The 18,301-nt window shown below is 39.8% G+C and overlaps 1 protein-coding gene across 2 annotated transcripts in view; it reads right to left on the bottom strand.

The window, feature by feature from the left end:
- Positions 1 to 18,301, bottom strand: part of sorcs3a (sortilin related VPS10 domain containing receptor 3a) — a 215,332-nt gene that overhangs the window by 17,070 nt on the left and 179,961 nt on the right. For both annotated transcript variants that reach the window (XM_079337755.1, XM_079337756.1), the window contains 4 exons: positions 13,561 to 13,747; positions 9,391 to 9,524; positions 6,773 to 6,896; positions 6,159 to 6,271 (listed from right to left, as the gene is read on the bottom strand). In XM_079337755.1, the coding sequence (XP_079193881.1) occupies positions 6,159 to 6,271; positions 6,773 to 6,896; positions 9,391 to 9,524; positions 13,561 to 13,747 (558 nt within the window). The remainder of the gene's footprint in view (positions 1 to 6,158; positions 6,272 to 6,772; positions 6,897 to 9,390; positions 9,525 to 13,560; positions 13,748 to 18,301) is intronic.

Here is an 18,301-nt window from a genome sequence, read left to right as displayed (position 1 = left end):
AAAAGGGCCAGCGCTGGACTTTCAGTAATTAGCTGTTTGACCTGCTGAAAGCTGCGCTGGGCGTTATCAGTCCATTGAAATGTAGCGGTGCGCAACACATCTCTCATTGGTTCCACAACAGTTGCATAGTTTTGTATGAACTTGGCGTACCAGGATGTCAGGCCCAGGAAGGACCTGAGAGATGCAGTATCACTGGGTGCAGGTGCATCACGAATAGCTGTAATGTGGTCATCAGTCGGCAGCAGATCATCCCTACTTATGGTATGCCCCAGATAAGTTAGCTTATTTTGGTAGAATTTGCATTTTTCAGTATTCAGACGCAGTCCAGATTCCTGTAGTCTGCACAGTACAGCTTTCAGGCGTGTTTCATGATCAGCACGGCAAGATGAGAAAACAATGATGTCATCAAGATATGCTTGAACTCCAGGCAGATCTTTCAGCACAATGGACATCATTTTCTGAAATGCTGACGGCGCTGATGCTAGCCCAAAACAAACTCGCTTATATCTGAAGAGCCCTTCATGTGTTATAAAAGCAGTCAGGTCTCTGCTGTCCTCATGCAGAGGGACCTGATAGTAAGCATTTGCAAGGTCAATGGTTGAGAACACAGATGCTCCTCTGAGCTCTGAAAAGAGCTCCTCAATGTGTGGAATAGGGTAACAATCAGTCACTACAGCTTTGTTGGGCTCTCTGAGATCAGTACACATCCGTATTCTTTCTGAGTTCTTGCGTTGAGTCACCACAATTAGGGACACCCAGGGAGATGCATCAATCCTCTCGATGATGTCAGCATCCAGCAGGCGCTTTAATTCTGCAGAAACAGCATCTCTGACGGAGAAAGGTAACCGCCTTAACTTTTGTTGCACAGGTTTCACATCATCTCTTACTTTGACTTTGTGTACAAAGTCTTTCACACAGCCCATGGTAGACAGAGGCAAGGCTGTAGTGTCAGGTGGAGGTGCAGTTGCAGTTGCTGGTTGAACAGTTATCTCCTTAACCATCAACTCTGCTTTCGGTACTACTTTCCTTCCCACAATCATAATTTCCAGTGCCTCAACTAAGTCCAACCCCAGCAGCAGCGAACCTGACTTTACAATGAAGAAAGTGGCTGGAGCAGAACATCCGTCATGAAATGCAGTGATGTTCAGACAGCCAAGTACTGGGATTCTCTGCCTCGAGTAGGTGACTAGAGGAATGTCTGTGCGTTTTAGCGGGATGTGACTGAATGAGCTCCAATAAACACAAGCAGGAAGCAATGACACTGAAGATCCAGTGTCCACTATCATCTTAAATGGCTGCATATTGGTAGGTAAACCTAATTCTATTGTGCACAGAATTTTTCTCTCTAGTGGCACAGCATCTTTCAGATACAGCACAGTCAGCTCTGGGATAACAATCTCCTTCACCTCATGTTTTTGACCTGAACGGCACACTTTAGCAAAGTGCCCAGTCTTTCCACATGATTTACATGTTTTATTTGCAGCAGGACAGTTCGGTGAATTTGCAAGGTGCTTATCTGAGTCACATCTGTAGCATTTACGTGCCCGTTGAGTGTTTGAGTCACGTTTTCTGGGATTACCTGCATTGTAGGGGCGCTGTTTTTCCAACTTTGGCAGCTTATTCATTTCCCTCACTTGTACTTCATTATGTGAAAACGTGCTGGCGTTGCGCGCGGCTGATTCCACTTGGTTGGCAATCTGAATCGCTTTATCGAGTGTGAGTTGTTCCTCGAGCAGCAAACGTTCACGTATGCGTCCATTGTAAGACTTTTCCACAATCTGGTCTCTTAACATATCTTGCTCTGCATTTCCAAATTCACATAATACGAGCATCTCACGCAGCGCGGAAACATATTGTGCAATACTTTCATCATGTCTTTGTGCACGTTGGCGAAACTTATGTCTTTCAGCAATGACATTTACCTTCTGCACAAAATGCGCTTTCAAGGCAGCAACAGCATGGTTGTAAGTAGTCCCTGTTTCAGTCAAAGTGTAGAAAATCCTCTGTGCTTCGGTTCCGACGCTGTGTAGCAATACAGCACGCTTTCGGGCATCAGGCCACTTGGCTCCTTCCACGTCAATCACTAGCAGGTAGTTTTCGAACATCTTTAGCCACGTTCCAAACGGCATCGTAGGTTCTCCCGGACATTGTAGGAATGAGGGAGGCAAAGGAGTAGAAGCCACGGCCATCCTCGTCGCCAATTTGTTGTGTATTTGTCAGGCAAACTTAAAGCATCACGAACAGAGGACTTCGTTTAACTTTCTTTAATGTCGGCGCACATTCTTCTCAACACATTCCTTTTCTTTTTCTTCTCTCTCACTCTATATCTCTCTAGAGCAGCAACTGTCCCACTATGCCCCCTACTGGCCGGAGAAGTATAAGCTTTTAGAACACAACACCTAGCTCTACCCTTTAGGGTCGGATCGGTACACTTGGCAGTCCAAAAGGAGAGTAGCAAAATAAGTAGGACAGCATGAGGTGGTTATTTTGGTATCAAGCCCAACTTTTAACAGTGGTAACACTTACAAATGCCAAACCATATCAAACTGAATAGTTTCACACTTAATCTGACCACTTGGTGGAAACGAGGCTTCCAAATACCAAAATACCAAAAACATCATCAGTCAGTGGTGTAATGATCATTAATGTTCCAGCGGCTTCTTCTCTTCCCGCTCCCCTCTCTTCTGGACCTCTACGGCACCCGCCTCACCCGCAAAGCAACCCGCATTGTGAGTGACCCCACCCACCCCTCACACAGCCTCTTCAGCCTCCTGCCATCGGGGAGACGGTACCGCAGTCTGCGGGCCGACTCTACCAGACTGAGAAACAGCTTCTTCCACCAAGCTGTCAGGAAGCTGAACTCTCTCCCTTCTCTTCCCTCTCTTCCCTCCCTTCCTTCCCCTCTGCCCCCATGAACACTGAACATTGGAACCTCCTCCTGTTTGAACATTGAAACAGAACCCTGGTCACTTATTGCACATTGCACGCATGCACAAGTTTCACTTTTCTTATAATCTTGTTTTATACTCCATTTTATTTAACTTTGTACTTTTTGCACATTTAGTTTTATTAATGTAAATATTATTTATCTTTTTTACCTTGTTTTATTTTATTTACCGTACCTTTTTATCTACATTGCACCGTCTGACATATTTTGGAATTGACAATAAAGAACCTTGAACCTTGAACCTTTACCGAACAAAGTTTTATGAAGATAATTTGTTTCTATATGAATATGTAAGGCCAGTTATCAACAGTACTCATCACAAGTTGTTTGATGGATTGTTTTTGTGCCTTTAGGGAAGAATGATGAAGTGTTATAACGATGAGCATGGTCTTGTTACCTGCTCTTTTGTTAATGTTAACAGACAAACAGTAAGGTCCTTTACCTGCTTTTGTAAAGTGTCTTGAGATAACGCCTGTTATGAATTGACGCTATATAAATAAAGATTGATTGATTGATTGATTGATTGATTGATTTTGGTGCCTTCAGGGCACCAATCTGGAAAGGATAGCTTGAAAAGTAGCTCAACCTTCAGGGAAAGCTTTTGGTGAGAAGGGACATTGCAAACTGAATGAGTTTAAGCGGTGGAACATTAAGGGGATGTGAGAGGAAGGTGATTCAAGAAAGACTGAGTGAAATGAAATAACCTCCATTACTGAATGTGCATTCAGGAGTAGCAGCCACACCACAACAAGCCTGGGTGAAGAGTGCAGAGTCATGACTTCTACGATTCAGCAGCAGGGCCACGCAGCACCTCAGTTTAATAGACCTTGACTTTGATTGCGAGTTGTTCTCTCGCTCATCACCTGTTTTGTTGTTGCAAAGTTGTTTACTAAGTTGAAAGCCATCACTTGTCTGACTGCGGCCTCTCTCCCAAGCAAGTGTTTTTAAACCTGACAACATTTCAGAAAAATCACCCTCTCTGTCTCCACTTGGATAATATATTAGCTGAAAATGAAGCCTGTGTCAGCTCTAGGCTCATATCGGCAGGAGTTGATGTCAGACTTGCAGAGTAAAGTGAAAAGATTAATTCCAACATATGTGACATATCAGCCTCTGTCAACTAGTGTAATGCAATAAATAACAAATATTGAAGCTGTCATTTTTTTCACACACTGTGAGGTTTCTTCACCCCAAGGGAGGCCCTGTTAGAATGCCTACATATTTAAGCAAAACTAGCTAAACAATCACTGGTAGAGCCCTCAATTTAATTTGTGTCATAGAAACTGCATGATACCTTTTATCAACCTTCATTGAAAAACATGTGTTGTCTTTAAAACATAATTGCTATTCATATCCATTTCCTCCCTGGATTAACCTTGTGTTAGTGTTCCTCGACTGGAGCATAGAAAGAAAGGCTGAGGAGAAGAAAGACACACCTGGAGAAAAACGCAACACAGAACTTTTTTTTCACATTAATTAATGCACGCCATAATCCTCCTGTACCACGGTTTTGCTCAGTCATACGGCATACGCCCTGCCCCTACGGATCTGTTTCTGGAAAGTGACAACTAATATTGTAACCTTAATGGTTGCTTATACTGAGAGCAGGACTAAGAATGTAACTTTTAGAAATATTGACCTCATTCCATCCACACAACAAAATGTGAATGAACTTACACAGAACGTGCCAGTATGCATGCCATTATAAGCTTCAAACTGCCTCATTAACCTTGGAGATTAATTTCTAAGAGAAGTGTATACGGCTTTAGTCTTATGAGGTCAAACATAAACAAGATCAGAGCGTCTATGAAGTTGTTAATATCGATCCTGTCCGAATAATTTAATAACTTGTTATGGCTGATCTTGATGGAAATATTTATTTCAGAAAAACAAGCTATTTTTTTTTTCTAGGCATATTTTTTTGCTAAAAGCCTTTTAAAATGTGTTTTGAAGTAGAGTTATATGCCATCAGAATTGAGAGGTACATTATTGACACTACTCTAATCCCATTGAAAATAAGCATTAAAACCTAGTTAAAAACTCATTATTACATATTTTGCAAAGACCGTTTCATCACTGACTGTTTTGCCTTGGCTAGTGGAGGTTTGACTGTCATCTGACTGGCACCGTGTGAATGGAAAGCTAAACAATGGCTTGCCATCAGTATCATAGTTAGTAGTTGGCATACACATGCAATGTTAAAGAGGTCCCCATTTTTGTTCACCAAGCTGTGGTGGATTAGCCAGTGTTCTATAATTCTTAACCCACTGATGCCCTTTCCCATTGGCAACAAAGACCATTGTTTAAACTCCAACTGCAGGGGGACAGACAATATGTTTCCCAAAAAGGTCCCTAGCACTAGGGGTAAACGGTCATGTGACTCTAAGATCCAATCTGGAAATTAGCTTTGTTATTAATAGCAAAGGATCAACTTGCAATCAGTCAAAAAGTCAAATTTACAGACATGTAGGACCAATATCCAGTTTACATTTAACTCAATGACAACATTTCTGATGCTTGAAAAATGCTCAGCAATTACCCATAATGTTAAACAGGGAGATCAGTAAGCTCAAAAGCAGAGGCCTAAGTCTGGGTTATCCCGGTTATACATGAGATTCTTTTCACTCATTTAAATAGTCCACCAGCAGCGCCCACCTGCAGCTTTAATGGTCAATATGTTGGTGAGATAGGCAAGAGCACATTACAACCAAATGCAGTCAGCTATTCATGAGTTGTCAATGGGGAGATGAGTAGCACTTAACAATGATGGGTTAGCTTCCCACACACGCTGAGAGCACTTGCACCCCTCCTACGTTCAAGTACTTTAAAGCACGCACACATACACACACATACATTAGACACAGTGACAGCTACCATCACATCACAGGTCCCCCACAAGACCCTGCACTTGAAGTCCTGGGATCATTTAATTGATGACTTTTGAAATGAAAGAATCTGCCCCAATGAAGCCATCTTGGGGGAGAAGGAAAGCCGAGGCGTTGTCACACCTGTCTCATGATGAATCACTGGGTGCCCCTAAGGGCGTTGTAGTGCCGCACCAATGAGCCCAGAGTAATGGGCAGCGGAGGTAATAGGAGCATAGGAAATAATACAGAAATATCATGGTGAGAGAGAAGGTAGGAGATAAAAAGACTTGCAGAAAGACAGACAGAAGAGAAGGCGAGGGACAGAGGAAACGAAAATCACTCACTTGGAGCAGAGCCTTCTTAATTACTCTCCCCACATCCTGTCTCCACTCGGGTATGTCGGGGTTGAACTCGTCCAGATTAGGGGAGAAAGATAAAAGTAGAGATTTGAAGAATTCTGTCGAGGAGAGTCAGGGGAAAATCAGCCATTAATTCACGCAGATCCGGGGGCATTATTCTCAGAGAGCAGTGCCAACTGTCATTTTGTTCAAGCTGAGTTTCAGGTAGTTAACACTTGATGAAAAGAAGAGGCTTCCTCACATCCCCCACACTTCCCTTTGGCTAAATGTAGCAGATGCACTTCTAGATAATTAGAAAATGTCACAGCTTTACGCCAGCCATTCTGCTGGTGATAAATCACATGCTCTTAAAGACACTTGCTGCCGCATTACTTGGTTTCAAATAAAGACATATTTTTCAGAGGGTCTAACAGTAATGTGATATATTTTACGAAAAGAGGGACAGTTTTATTTCCAAGACAGCATAGTTAGAGAATGATGTATTTGGAAGTATCTAACTGCTTTGCATAAAACTTAAAACTTAGGAGATGCCAGCAGTACAAAGTTCTGCAAGATTGTCTGAGCCCCAGGACACAAGCAGAAAAAAACAACATACTGACCTTTGACTGCTATGGTCTTGGTATCCTGCAGTATTGCGTTAGCTGCAGCCACTTGAACCGTGATGGTGTGCATTCCCTCGCTGGGGAAGGTGTATGAGATACTCCCGTCCAATGTAATTACAGGCTGAAAGCACAAAAGGTACAAAATTGTCACAGTATGTCCTCCTGTTCTTCCTGTTATTCTACACCTTGTTTTCCCACCACATACTCTGGCTTAACCTTCCTTCAATTTAAAGCACATTTCCACCATCCTAACCAGTTCTGCGATTGTCTGACCTTCCTAGGTCCCATGTCTCCTATTCCCTCATCAGTTTCACGCCATGAACAGTGGTAAGTTTCCCTTTTATTTCTTTTTTTTTTAGGCAGGTCATCCTAGTTGCCATGAGCTTTGTTGGTGTCCTGCCTTTCATTTTGCCCTTGGATTTGTCTTCAATTGAGCCTTGATCCACCTACCTTCAACCTAGCGTTTTCAAGTTTGCTTGCCTTGTTACTAGTCACTTTCTGAAAGCTAATTATTCCAAAATAAAGCCTCTTAAATGCACCAGCATGACAGTTTCCATCTACTCCGGGGTCCGGTGCCTTTCTAACCAAACATTTCAGGCTTTTTAGAGCCTAAAATTTAACACCTACCCGAAATGTTATAACTGGTCGATAATGTAACAAAATGCTGAGCCCAAAAGGTAATAACGTTTTGCCTGAAATTAAGTTGTTACATTTTGGGTTAGTTCTTACATTATGGGGCAGGCAAAATATTTTTCTCCTAATAATATAACAACTTGTTACATTTTTGGGGAAAAAAAAGTTATTACGTTTTGGGCTCTACATTTTGTTATATAATCGACCAAGTATTACATTTGGGTTTTGTTACATTTTTTAAATATCATTTTGGGTTGTTGTAACATTTCAGGCTCTAACAAGGCTGTTATTTGGTTATCAGGATGGTGTTAGGTGTTGACTTGTTTCACTATTGAGGTATGTTCTGGGATTTGTTTGAGATAAATAAAGTTTGGTCAAATGATGACTTTTTGTTAAGGTCAACTATACTTCACTTTCAATTTATGATATCCCAAAATTAGAGGCATTTTAAAGTTGAAGTTGATGATGTAAGTCTCTCTTTCATGGCTGCCAAGCTAGTCTTTTTAGTTAGAGGATAACTGTGATACAGGAAATACATAAAATCTAATGGCCCACCAAGTCAGGTTGGATTTATTCAGCAGGTCTTGTAAATGATGCTGAGCAAGCTTTTTCTCTTTTGTAATGCCCTATCCTCTTAATGTTGTGTCATAGAATTAGCAACATGTTATCAGTGTCAAAGCAAAGCCCCACAGAACTGCTGGCTGTTGAGTTCCTTTCAGACAAGGAGCAGATGTTGCCAGCGCCTCCAGTGTTTGAATGTAAACATGACAGCAGACAAGTCAGGGAGGTCTGCCGCAGTGTCAGGCAGAGGGAGAGGGACTGTCACGTTGAACTTTCACAACTGGCTGCTGAGACGTGCTATGTAAATATAGCAATGACAGCAACTACTGCAAGAGAAATGATCCAGGAACAGATTTTTACTGGTGTGCGAGTTCCCTGAGCAGGTTGCTTTTTATGATACTTGCAGGCTGTGACTATTTTCCCTCATTTGACCTAAAATACGATTATGATGCATTCTTTTATCCTTAAAACAGACAAATAAAAAAAAAGACCATAAAAATCAGCATTGGTTGTGCTGACTTCTCTTTCCAACCACCTAAATAGAAATATTAATTCAAGATTTTACACATTTTAAACAAAAAAAATGCAATTCGTTATTTTGTTTCATTTCATGATATGTATGTGTTGTCAATGTGTTTTCTAATCTGTGTCTCTGTCCTGTTGTTTTACCTCGTAAACTGTTCTGCTTTGTTCTGTGCTGCGTCATGTTTTGAGCTAAGTTATCTTCTGTTTATGTTATCGCTCTTTTTCCTTTGTCTCTCCTTGTTTATTCGTCAGGGCCACACTTCACTACAGGTGAAACGTGGCGTTTTGAATAATTCTGGCATTTCTACCCATGTTTTTTATTAATTTGCAATGTCCCCTTCCTTAATAAACTGAATTAAATTGAAAGTTATTATTTAGGCGGATAGAAGCCCTTTTAGTTTGTAGTAAGAAAATGAAATCTGTTAAAACTGCTATAGAATAAAATGTACAATTTCTGGGCTGTACAGAATTACTAATTTGAAAGCCTTCATAGTCTCCTTTAAATGTAAGTTGTGAAGATGAAGGTGATGTGTCAAGTGATCTGTAAGTCACATGACGTGTCAGAACCTTGAGCACCCTGGTTGAATGGAGATGGGGTGAAAGTAAAATAAACCATGATATGCTAGCAGATAACTGGATCATAAATATTTTAATTCAGCAGACACTCTTTGAAGCTTTCACTTAATTTCACTTCATTCATGTTTATTCTCAAAGTCTGATCCTATTCTGTAACATATACAGGCTCATGGGGGTATTTTGTCAGTTGAAATTAGCTTTATTCCAGCACTTCCTTGATTTAAACATATATTTGACCTTAAATGCCACATATTGTGTCATGTTTTAAAAACTTGATTAATAGTTAAACTTATTAATAAGCCTTGTGCTTAAAGAATTACCTCAGTATTGTTCCCAAGCCACCAGAAGTAGGTGACAGTACGCGAGTGGCTGGGTAAAACCACCGCTGTGATGTTCACCTCCTTGTTCCTTATGACCACGAAGGGAGCTAGAAGCTGGACATGCTCAACTGGACCTGAGAAAGAAACAACACAAAGTGTTAAAAATCATCCAAGTTTTTATTTCTGATGAGACATGATTGACTCTTTGTTTTAGGGAATAAGCTCACATGGTGTAAAGCTCGTTTCAGGTCGAGATATACTCCAGACATCATCCCTTTTGTAAGACAGCATAGTGTGATGGGATGTTCTCTCACAGTCCTAAGATGCGCACCTCAGGTGAAAAGATAAATTGTCCAAGGGGTGCATGAAAGTGTGACCAGGTTTCTCCGTGTGTGATTCACCAGCACCCTTTTCAGGGTGTTTGCTACATCATCTTAGCTACTGCATTCTGGGATAAGATCCACCCATATACTATAATCTTAAAAGAGTGTGTTTATTTATTTTTTCCCCAAATACAATATTCCTTCAAGTTTGTAAATGTATGGTCTTTGGCAGTGAAACCATTTTTATACAATTTCACATGATGCCACCGTCACTATAATAGTTACTCACCGTATCAGACACTGTGGACTTTATTTGCAATTTGAAACCAGAATTTGAGGGTACACAAAAAAAATAAAACTATAACACTTTTTTTTCATGGGCCAAATTAAGAAAAATTGGAAGTGCAAAAACCTGCAGTTCATTCAGGGTTCACTTGAGGCAGGCTGCAAAAGCTCCAGAAGTCACATACACACTCATTCAAAAATACCAAGTTTTACAGAAGAAGTTAACTGCTCAACAGATTTGAATTTATGAAGAAGTGTTGGCTGTTTGTCCAGTGGCTTAAGACCCCGCTTCAGCTCGAGCTCTTGGCCTTTTGTTGGGTTGACTGAAAGTTGCATTTCAAGCAATAACACTTATACGTTCGACATATCTATTATACCAATCTGCACAATGTGATGGTAGGCAGGATATGAAATATACTTTATATTCATTTCACATTTAATTCTACACTCTTTTAGATCCATCAATCTGTGGCAGTGAGGTCATTTTTGAATGACAATCAATGAAAGTTTACTTTTGTCTTTATGTTTGTTATGAGGAGGATATCCTCAAATGGAACACTTCAGTCATTTTTAATTCTGTCTGTTGTGCTTTTAACTAAGTGACATCAGCCATTGATTTCCTCAGGAGAAACAAGGAAAAAGATGGTGCATTAACAAACACTTTGGTTTGATACATTGATAATGAACTGCATGCATGGCTGAAAAAACGTCTTTTAAATCCTAAGAAGGACAGCATTAAATTACTGAATCTTTAGCAGCTGTTGTAAAGGACCAACCCTGAACAGTCATTGTCATGTTTATCCCTTGTGTTTTTCCAGATTTCCAAAGGTGTCATCTCCTACAATCTACTTCACCTGCAAACCACTCCACTAACTCTCTGTCTGCAACACTTGCACTTAAGTGAAATAAGTGCCGAATGGAAAGCTTCACACCTCTCTATCATATTGATTAAAAAAAGGTAAAAAGACCAACGTCTCTTTCAAAATGTGTTTTCTTTGCTGTTGTTTGTAAAATTAAAAAAAGTCGATATATGGAGACATCATGACCTTCTATTCCATTCTGACCATTTATTTACTCCACGTTTTGAAAAATGAAAGATTAATTCAAGATGTTGGCTGACTGTTTTTAGTGGTGGCAACTAAACAAGTAGTTGCAGTTAAAGGTCCTTGTAGATTTGGAAGTTCGGTGTTAGCACCTTGACACGCTGCTCATTTAAACTCGAAAAAACATTGAAATGTTGTCTGTATTTGTTACAGGTAATGCTTCAAGCCTCCATACCAAGAACCTAATAGTACCTGACAGCAGCCTATTGCTTTACACTAATCTCAGGGATGACGTTTCCTGCTGTGGACGGATGTTCTACATTACTTCTGGTGAAAAAAAAAACCTCTGCCAAAGGTTTGTGTAGTGCTGTAGTGTGGGGTGTTCCGTCTCGCTGAGACTTCTGTTAGCTTTCATCCTCTTTAACCAGAACTAATCTTTATCCCCACTTTCAGATACTCAGTGTGTGTGTGTGAATGACAGAGGAAGAGCGAGGGATTTGATTTTAAATATGCTCAGCAGAGAAATTTTTGTCGTAGTTTTTAGCTTTTACCCTGAAAGCATCACCTACGCTGTAAATAAATCCATCTAAAATGTTTCCGAATTCAGAAATAAACACGACAGCTAATACATCAGGGTGTCAAGAGGTCAAATAAGACGGATTTAAAAGAAAAAGATTAAAGATAAACTTCACAGACGAAAAGAGGATTGTACTCATCTTGAAAGGTGCTTTCATGATTCCCTTAGAAACAACAATATATAGTTTTTCATTGTACTTTGCTACAGATTTAAAGCATGACACTAATTTCATTGTGTGTGCCAATTTGTGGGAAATAGTCTCCACTTCAGAATAAGCCATTGTTATTCGTATAACATCCTAAGTTGACTATGGGTGAATTAGTAGCACTGGCCTGAAAGTCTATATTTCTCCCCACAGTGAAACTTGCGTAAGCAAACTTGACATGACCTTCCTCTCAAAAGTTGTTCATCACAGCTGCTGTATTATATAACAGGTCAGTACAGATCATTTCAGATGAGCTGAGCATGGATCAACTATGTGGCTGTCAATCAGTTGAACATACAGTATTTTAACACCTGGAGCTAGGCAATGGAAAACATACAACTGAGAAGTTCACATTGCTGCTTTGGGTACAATGACTGTCTATGTTATGAAACATTGGGAAATAAAACAAGAAAAACATGTTCGGATTCTACAAAGCAGGTGTACTCATAAAAACAGCTTGAAGGAAAATTAAAACGTGCACCCTCAGTCCTCAATTATGGGTAATAAAGCCACATATCTCAGGGATACATCACCTACGATCTTACTTTAATGAAGGTAAGCATTTTTGTTGAAATTATTCAAGAGAGTTGTTTGTTAAAACTTGATTTTGGTTCTTTTTTAATTAGACTGCATTTCATGAGAGGCTCTACATCATTAAAACATGACAGATCAAAACAAAGATTTAATTAATCTGCAGCATTAACTGCTAAGTCCCTAATGCAAAGGTTAACTGAAAAAAATAAATGAATGATTTTATTCACATGCATATTTGTGGACATTTGAGACAATAAAGAAGTGTCCATGCATGTGAAATGGTCCACAAAGAAGCTACCTAAAGCTTATGCAAGGTGGGCATGACAAATTATTTTTACAACTCTACAATTCATTGATTTTAGCTCGGTGTACTTTATAAACAGCCAATATACACTGTTTTGTAGAAACAAAATAAGGCTGGATCCTGACATGTTTGAGTTTTTCAGTCCTATAAAAGTCGATATCCAACCAATCCCCTTAAGGGTGGCCAATATTTTACATTTTTCAAAACTGAAAAAACACAATAATAATAATAATTCTACATGGGGTGTACAAAGATATGGCCACACAAAGGTGTGTGGAAGGTTGCTCCCTCCATACAAAAGCCTTATAAAATAAAATGTAACATGTTGTCAACCGAAGTTGACAAAACTTTGAGAGTAAGTAACTGCATATTTATCTACCGTCAAGGAGAACTAATCACAAGATCGAAGGCGGGACATAACATTTGGAAGAATTTATTGTGATCATTGGCTTCAACAAAGCTTTTTAATTGGTCAAATGTGTCGATGCACAAGTTCAGCATTGGTCCTAAGACAACTGAATCGTTTTACAGGAAGAGAAAAATACAGTTATTTTGATGTAAGAAATAAAAAGATAATGTTTTATTCAAATGTATTTGGCTGATCATGGAACCAGCAAAAAAAGTGTTTTTCATTTCACTGAGGCCAAAAAGAAAACCCCTCAGTAGGCCCTTAGGAGTGCTTACAGTTCCAACAACCTTCACCAGCTACACAGAGCAGCCTATATGTAGTCTGACAAGCAAACAGGGGGTGATAAAAGTCAGTCACATGGTGCACCAACTGCTGCTGCTTGTTAGGGCCCATGTGTTGAGCCCATGTAATAACTAGAAGCACCTCTAATTAGTTTCTTAAACATGTTGCTCTCCTCTTCTCTCATACTGTTTTTCATCGCAGCACTTACATGTGACGTGCAGGAAGAGAGTGGTGCTGTCATGACCCAGCGTGTTCTCTGCCAGTGCAGTCACACGGAATATTCCGGCAGACTTGTAGACGTGTTTTATCCCCTCCTCGGTCCAGCTCAGGTTGGAGTAGGACACAGCTGTGCCGTCGCCGAAATCCAACTGGATGTTGGTCCGCAAAGAGTCACCCTGAAACACAGCAAAGGGGGGAGGGGTTTCAGTGAGGTGAATATAATGCACTGACAGCACATTCTCACATGAAACCATCCATCAGAAAGGCCAAAATCATCGGCTGGATGCTATACAGTGTTATGAGTAGGAATAATATTGGCAAAAAGTCAGGTCTCATCATCTTAAACCGTGTGTAAATTTGTTCGAAGGAGCGTCAACCTCAGAGATATGTAATAGCTCCTTGGTAGGCTGACAGTGGCAAGCCAAAAAATCATAGCAACCCAAATACGAAGCAGCACAGCAAATGTGAATATACAGGAACCTGAATACCAATATATCAAGCCAAAAATATCATTAAAATGCTCCCAAAATAAACAGTGTGCCTGTTTGAGATTTTGTAGGGGGAGTGATTGAAATGACTGAGCTCGTTATCCATCTGAGTTAAAATCAGAGTTTAATTGGATCCAATAAATAAACAGGACGAATAAATCTATAGCCCTCTTAAAACTACGAGAAAAATCATTTGAATATAACAACTTTTATACTCCATGTCAGTCTCCCTCAGTTGTGTGCATTTCTCTGTAGTCCAACTGAGATCTGAAACTGTTATTTATGAGAAAAGGACGAAAAAAAGATCCAACAGCTTTTTTGTTAAAGTGGGAACTAAAGGGAACTAAAGCTTATGTCTCATAGTTAATAGAATCGGTTCCCTTCACACATTTTAACGTTTTTTCTTTCCTTTGGGTGGAAACACAAACAAGAGAAACACATCACACAGTCACGAAAAATGCACCTTGGTAAAAATCGTAATATGTGTAAGCAGTTTATTTCTCTTCTATTTAAACTGAAGGTCATGTGTTATCAATTAGAAATGCATGTTCAATTTCATAGTTTCATTTATAAAAAACTGTAATATTAGAGCCTATATACATTATCATTTAAAGTTAACTTAAGTCCTTTCAAGTACGTCTCTTCCACCCTTCAAGTAATAACGTTTCTTATGTGGCAAGATTCATGGTGGTTTCAAAAGTTTTGTCTGACTTATTTTGCAGAAAACACTTTGTTTCATTACACAGTCAGTAAGGAGCTTTGCTTTGCATGACTTCAGCAAATACTAATTTGCAAAAACAAACTGTTCAGTAAACAAAAATAAATGAAATACTACAGAAACTATGTACATTTGTTCAAGGAGTCTTCTGAAAAAAAAGGAACTAATCATTATGACTTGCTTTTCTGTCAGTGTTTCCTCAATTGTAAAATGTCAGGATCACTGCGTAACTTACTATCATATCTTTGCCTGAGAAAGACAAGAACAGAAAATTATGAATGCCTGTCAGTCAGCATGTGAACATGAGCATCTGTGTACATGCACCCCACCCGACCATGTTTGCCTTTGCATGGTGTGTGAGTCTTTAGCTGCTTGCACGGTGTCCTCTGGGAATCACATCTGGCATTATCCGAGGATCAGCACACAACACGAGTGTTGGTGGCTCCAGCTGCCACGGCGGCTGAATCTGCTCTCATCCCGCAGGCCTGGGAAGGCAAACTCCCAGCCTCCCTTCAGCACATTGTTGCTCAATGCTACAGGGATCTTCATTTGTAAAACTGCATTAGCATGAAAGCTTTGCCAAAACGCACAATACAAAAAACATATACAACTATTGTTCCATCTCTTCCCTGCTCTTTTGCTCCTTTTTTATCAATCTCTGAAATCTGTCTTTGTGCGTGTCCTAGTGTGAAAACATAGGATGTTTTGTCGAGGCTTCTGGGGACATTTTATGCCATTTGCCTGGAAAATGATATCTTTGATAAGTAGCTGGAGAGAATAGAGAACAGGGGAGAACAGGATTTGACAGTATGGGCATTGTTAAGAGCTGTAATGAGCTGGCATGCTAACAGGACTCTGGCTTGGTGGCACCAATGTCATTCAGCCCTCCTCAGTGTCTGCGGTCCATTCTCAGCTCATACTTACTCTCTATATCAGCCACAATGGGACTGACTAATCTGCATGAGACTGATGCTGGTCTGTCGCTCTAAATGTCACTCTTTGTGTGCGTGTATCTCCCAGGGCTGAGAGGATCCAAACACATCATGGCGGGAGCCTTGAGGCTAGGACATCAGTGTTGGTTCACAATGAAAGCGCTGTTGTACAGGTTTGACAAGAGTTTGGAAACACAAGGGCTATCGTTTGCTCAGGTGTGTGTCAAACCTGAAACCACCGTGTCAGTGTGATGTATGACAACAAAAGACATGGCTCCTGAGAGGTTGTTTTTCACAATGTCTTTTTTGTTGTCCCCCACAGCTGATACAGCAGAGTCCTTGTTGTGTTAATGCAGAGGGACATTAGTGTATGAGCAGTGCGTACTGCAAGATCAAGTGATGAGAAACTGTACCTCTTTTCCCGTTAGGGCTAGCCTGAGGCTGGAGCCGATCCCAGCTCTCATCAGGCGATAGGTGGGGTACACCCTGGACTGATCACAAGTCAATCACTGGGCTGAAATATAGAAACAGACAACCAGCTGCACTCACACCTACGGGCAATGTAGAGTCACCAATCAACCTAATGAGCATGTCTTTGGACTGTGGGACAAAGCCAGAGTACCCATAGAGAACCCACGCATGCAGAAAATCCAAAAGGACCCTTCTTGCCGTGAGGTAACAGCGCTAACAACAGCTCCTCAAACAAAATCAATTAAATCAAATTGAGTTACCTGGTATTTGCCTTTGTTTAATGCTGCACAAACATGATTTGTTTCATGTTAATTTATGAAATTACAAATTAATGTTAGCCCTTTCTAAATTGCCATTTGGGATTGTGCGTCTGCAAGTGAAATTAGCAAGTTAGTTGATTTTAGCAGGCAACCTTTAATACGGTTCTGTACAATTTCATCAAAGCTGATATAGCTTTTGTAATACAAAACACAATTTCTCAAGTGAATCAGTTTAAAATGTTCCTGTTTGTTTAGAACATGGGTTCGTTGTTTCTGACATCACTGCCATTCACACGAAATGATAAAGTATTTGAAAGGAAAACATTCATCAACTTCACCAGTTATGTTTGAGAGAATACCAATCAAATCTAACGTTTTGTTGCTTTGGTATGATAAAAGGCACAATGAACAATACATTGATTACACTGAGTATGTATGGATCTAACACTGGCCTTTATTTCCATCCAGTCCCTCCAGTAGAAAGGACTCCCTTTCTGCTTAAAACTACCCGCCGTTCACTACGCATTATACTTTTTTGGAGTATTATTCTAAAATATTTGTGAAAATGAATTCAAGGTTCAGAGGATGGTTTACATTATGTTTTTGTGGTGACAAAAAGCTCTGGTTATAGATAGTGACTTATTCATTTTTGATTGCAATTTATTTGTTTACACTTTGTCCTGCTGCCCTGAAATGACAGAAACAAGCAACAATGTTTGTTTTTGTTTTTTTTCAATCAAAGAGGACCAATCACTTGATAGAGTCTCATGGGAAATAAGAGTAAAACAACGTTTTACTGTTTACTTTTCAGTAAACGAGTGGGTATGAGCAGAAAGTAATATCTGCTCATAGCCAGACATTTAATAGAGCGGCTGCACAGTTTGGAATCAAACCCTGCAGTAAATATTTTAGCTCTGAATCCTCAGCGGACACGTCGTTCATGTTCGATCACAAAGAAAGACAACTATGGAACATTTCCTAACAAATGTGACCAGACAAACAAAAATTCCACTTCAAGGGAAAAAAACCCAACAAATACTCATCAGAGTAGGTGAAGTCAATGCTATATCTACGAAAGCATTAGTTCGACATTTTGTTCAATATTTGTCCCTTTTCTTTCTGAAAGTTGGATGAGCATAATATTTTCACTGCATGCTTAATAGGAAGGTGAACAAAAAACTTTTTGGCAGATCTGTAGCTTACATGTATATGACACAATTACTTTTTTTGACAGACAGTATATACTGTATATAAAAAGAGTGTGAATGACATTATGCATTGTATGTCTAGGCTACATCTAGACCAGTCCTGTACAGGTAGCTTAAAAAAATAATTAGCCTGAACGTATTATAAATATTTATTTATTTCAAAGTCTGAGTGATGTCACCCATCGGTTCCTTCTGGGGGCTTTTGAGTCCCATCGCTGGTGGTTACTACACTGAAAATGTTCTCTCAACCTACCTTTCAGTGAACCTAACAACAGATCATTTGCTGGAGCTCAGGTGAGATTTAGGCCTTTTGGCAAACTTATACATCACGTCAGCTGTCCATCACGTAAGCTTTATTTTTCATCATCAGAGGCTGTCGCTTGGTGATTATCCAAAAACAATCACATTACCAAAGACAGAGCTGAGAACATGAAACCATTAAATCAGTGTCCGTGAGACAAACAGGATATGATTGTATCATAACATAATTAAACATTAGGCTGGTAATTCTAACCATATCCAGCATGGGGTGATAATTTATAAAAGTACATTGTTATGGCTAGATACAGTATGTGTATAGTTTGGAGGAAGCCTCAGCCATTTTTTTACCCCTCTTTGGAATAACCTGTTCCTTTCAATCAGATTACTGATAG

Source organism: Symphodus melops (assembly GCF_947650265.1).
Source record: "Symphodus melops genome assembly, chromosome: 2".
Lineage (NCBI taxonomy): Eukaryota > Metazoa > Chordata > Actinopteri > Labriformes > Labridae > Symphodus > Symphodus melops.
Note: the sequence above shows the minus strand (reverse complement) of the source record. Positions and strands in the feature narration are given on the sequence as shown.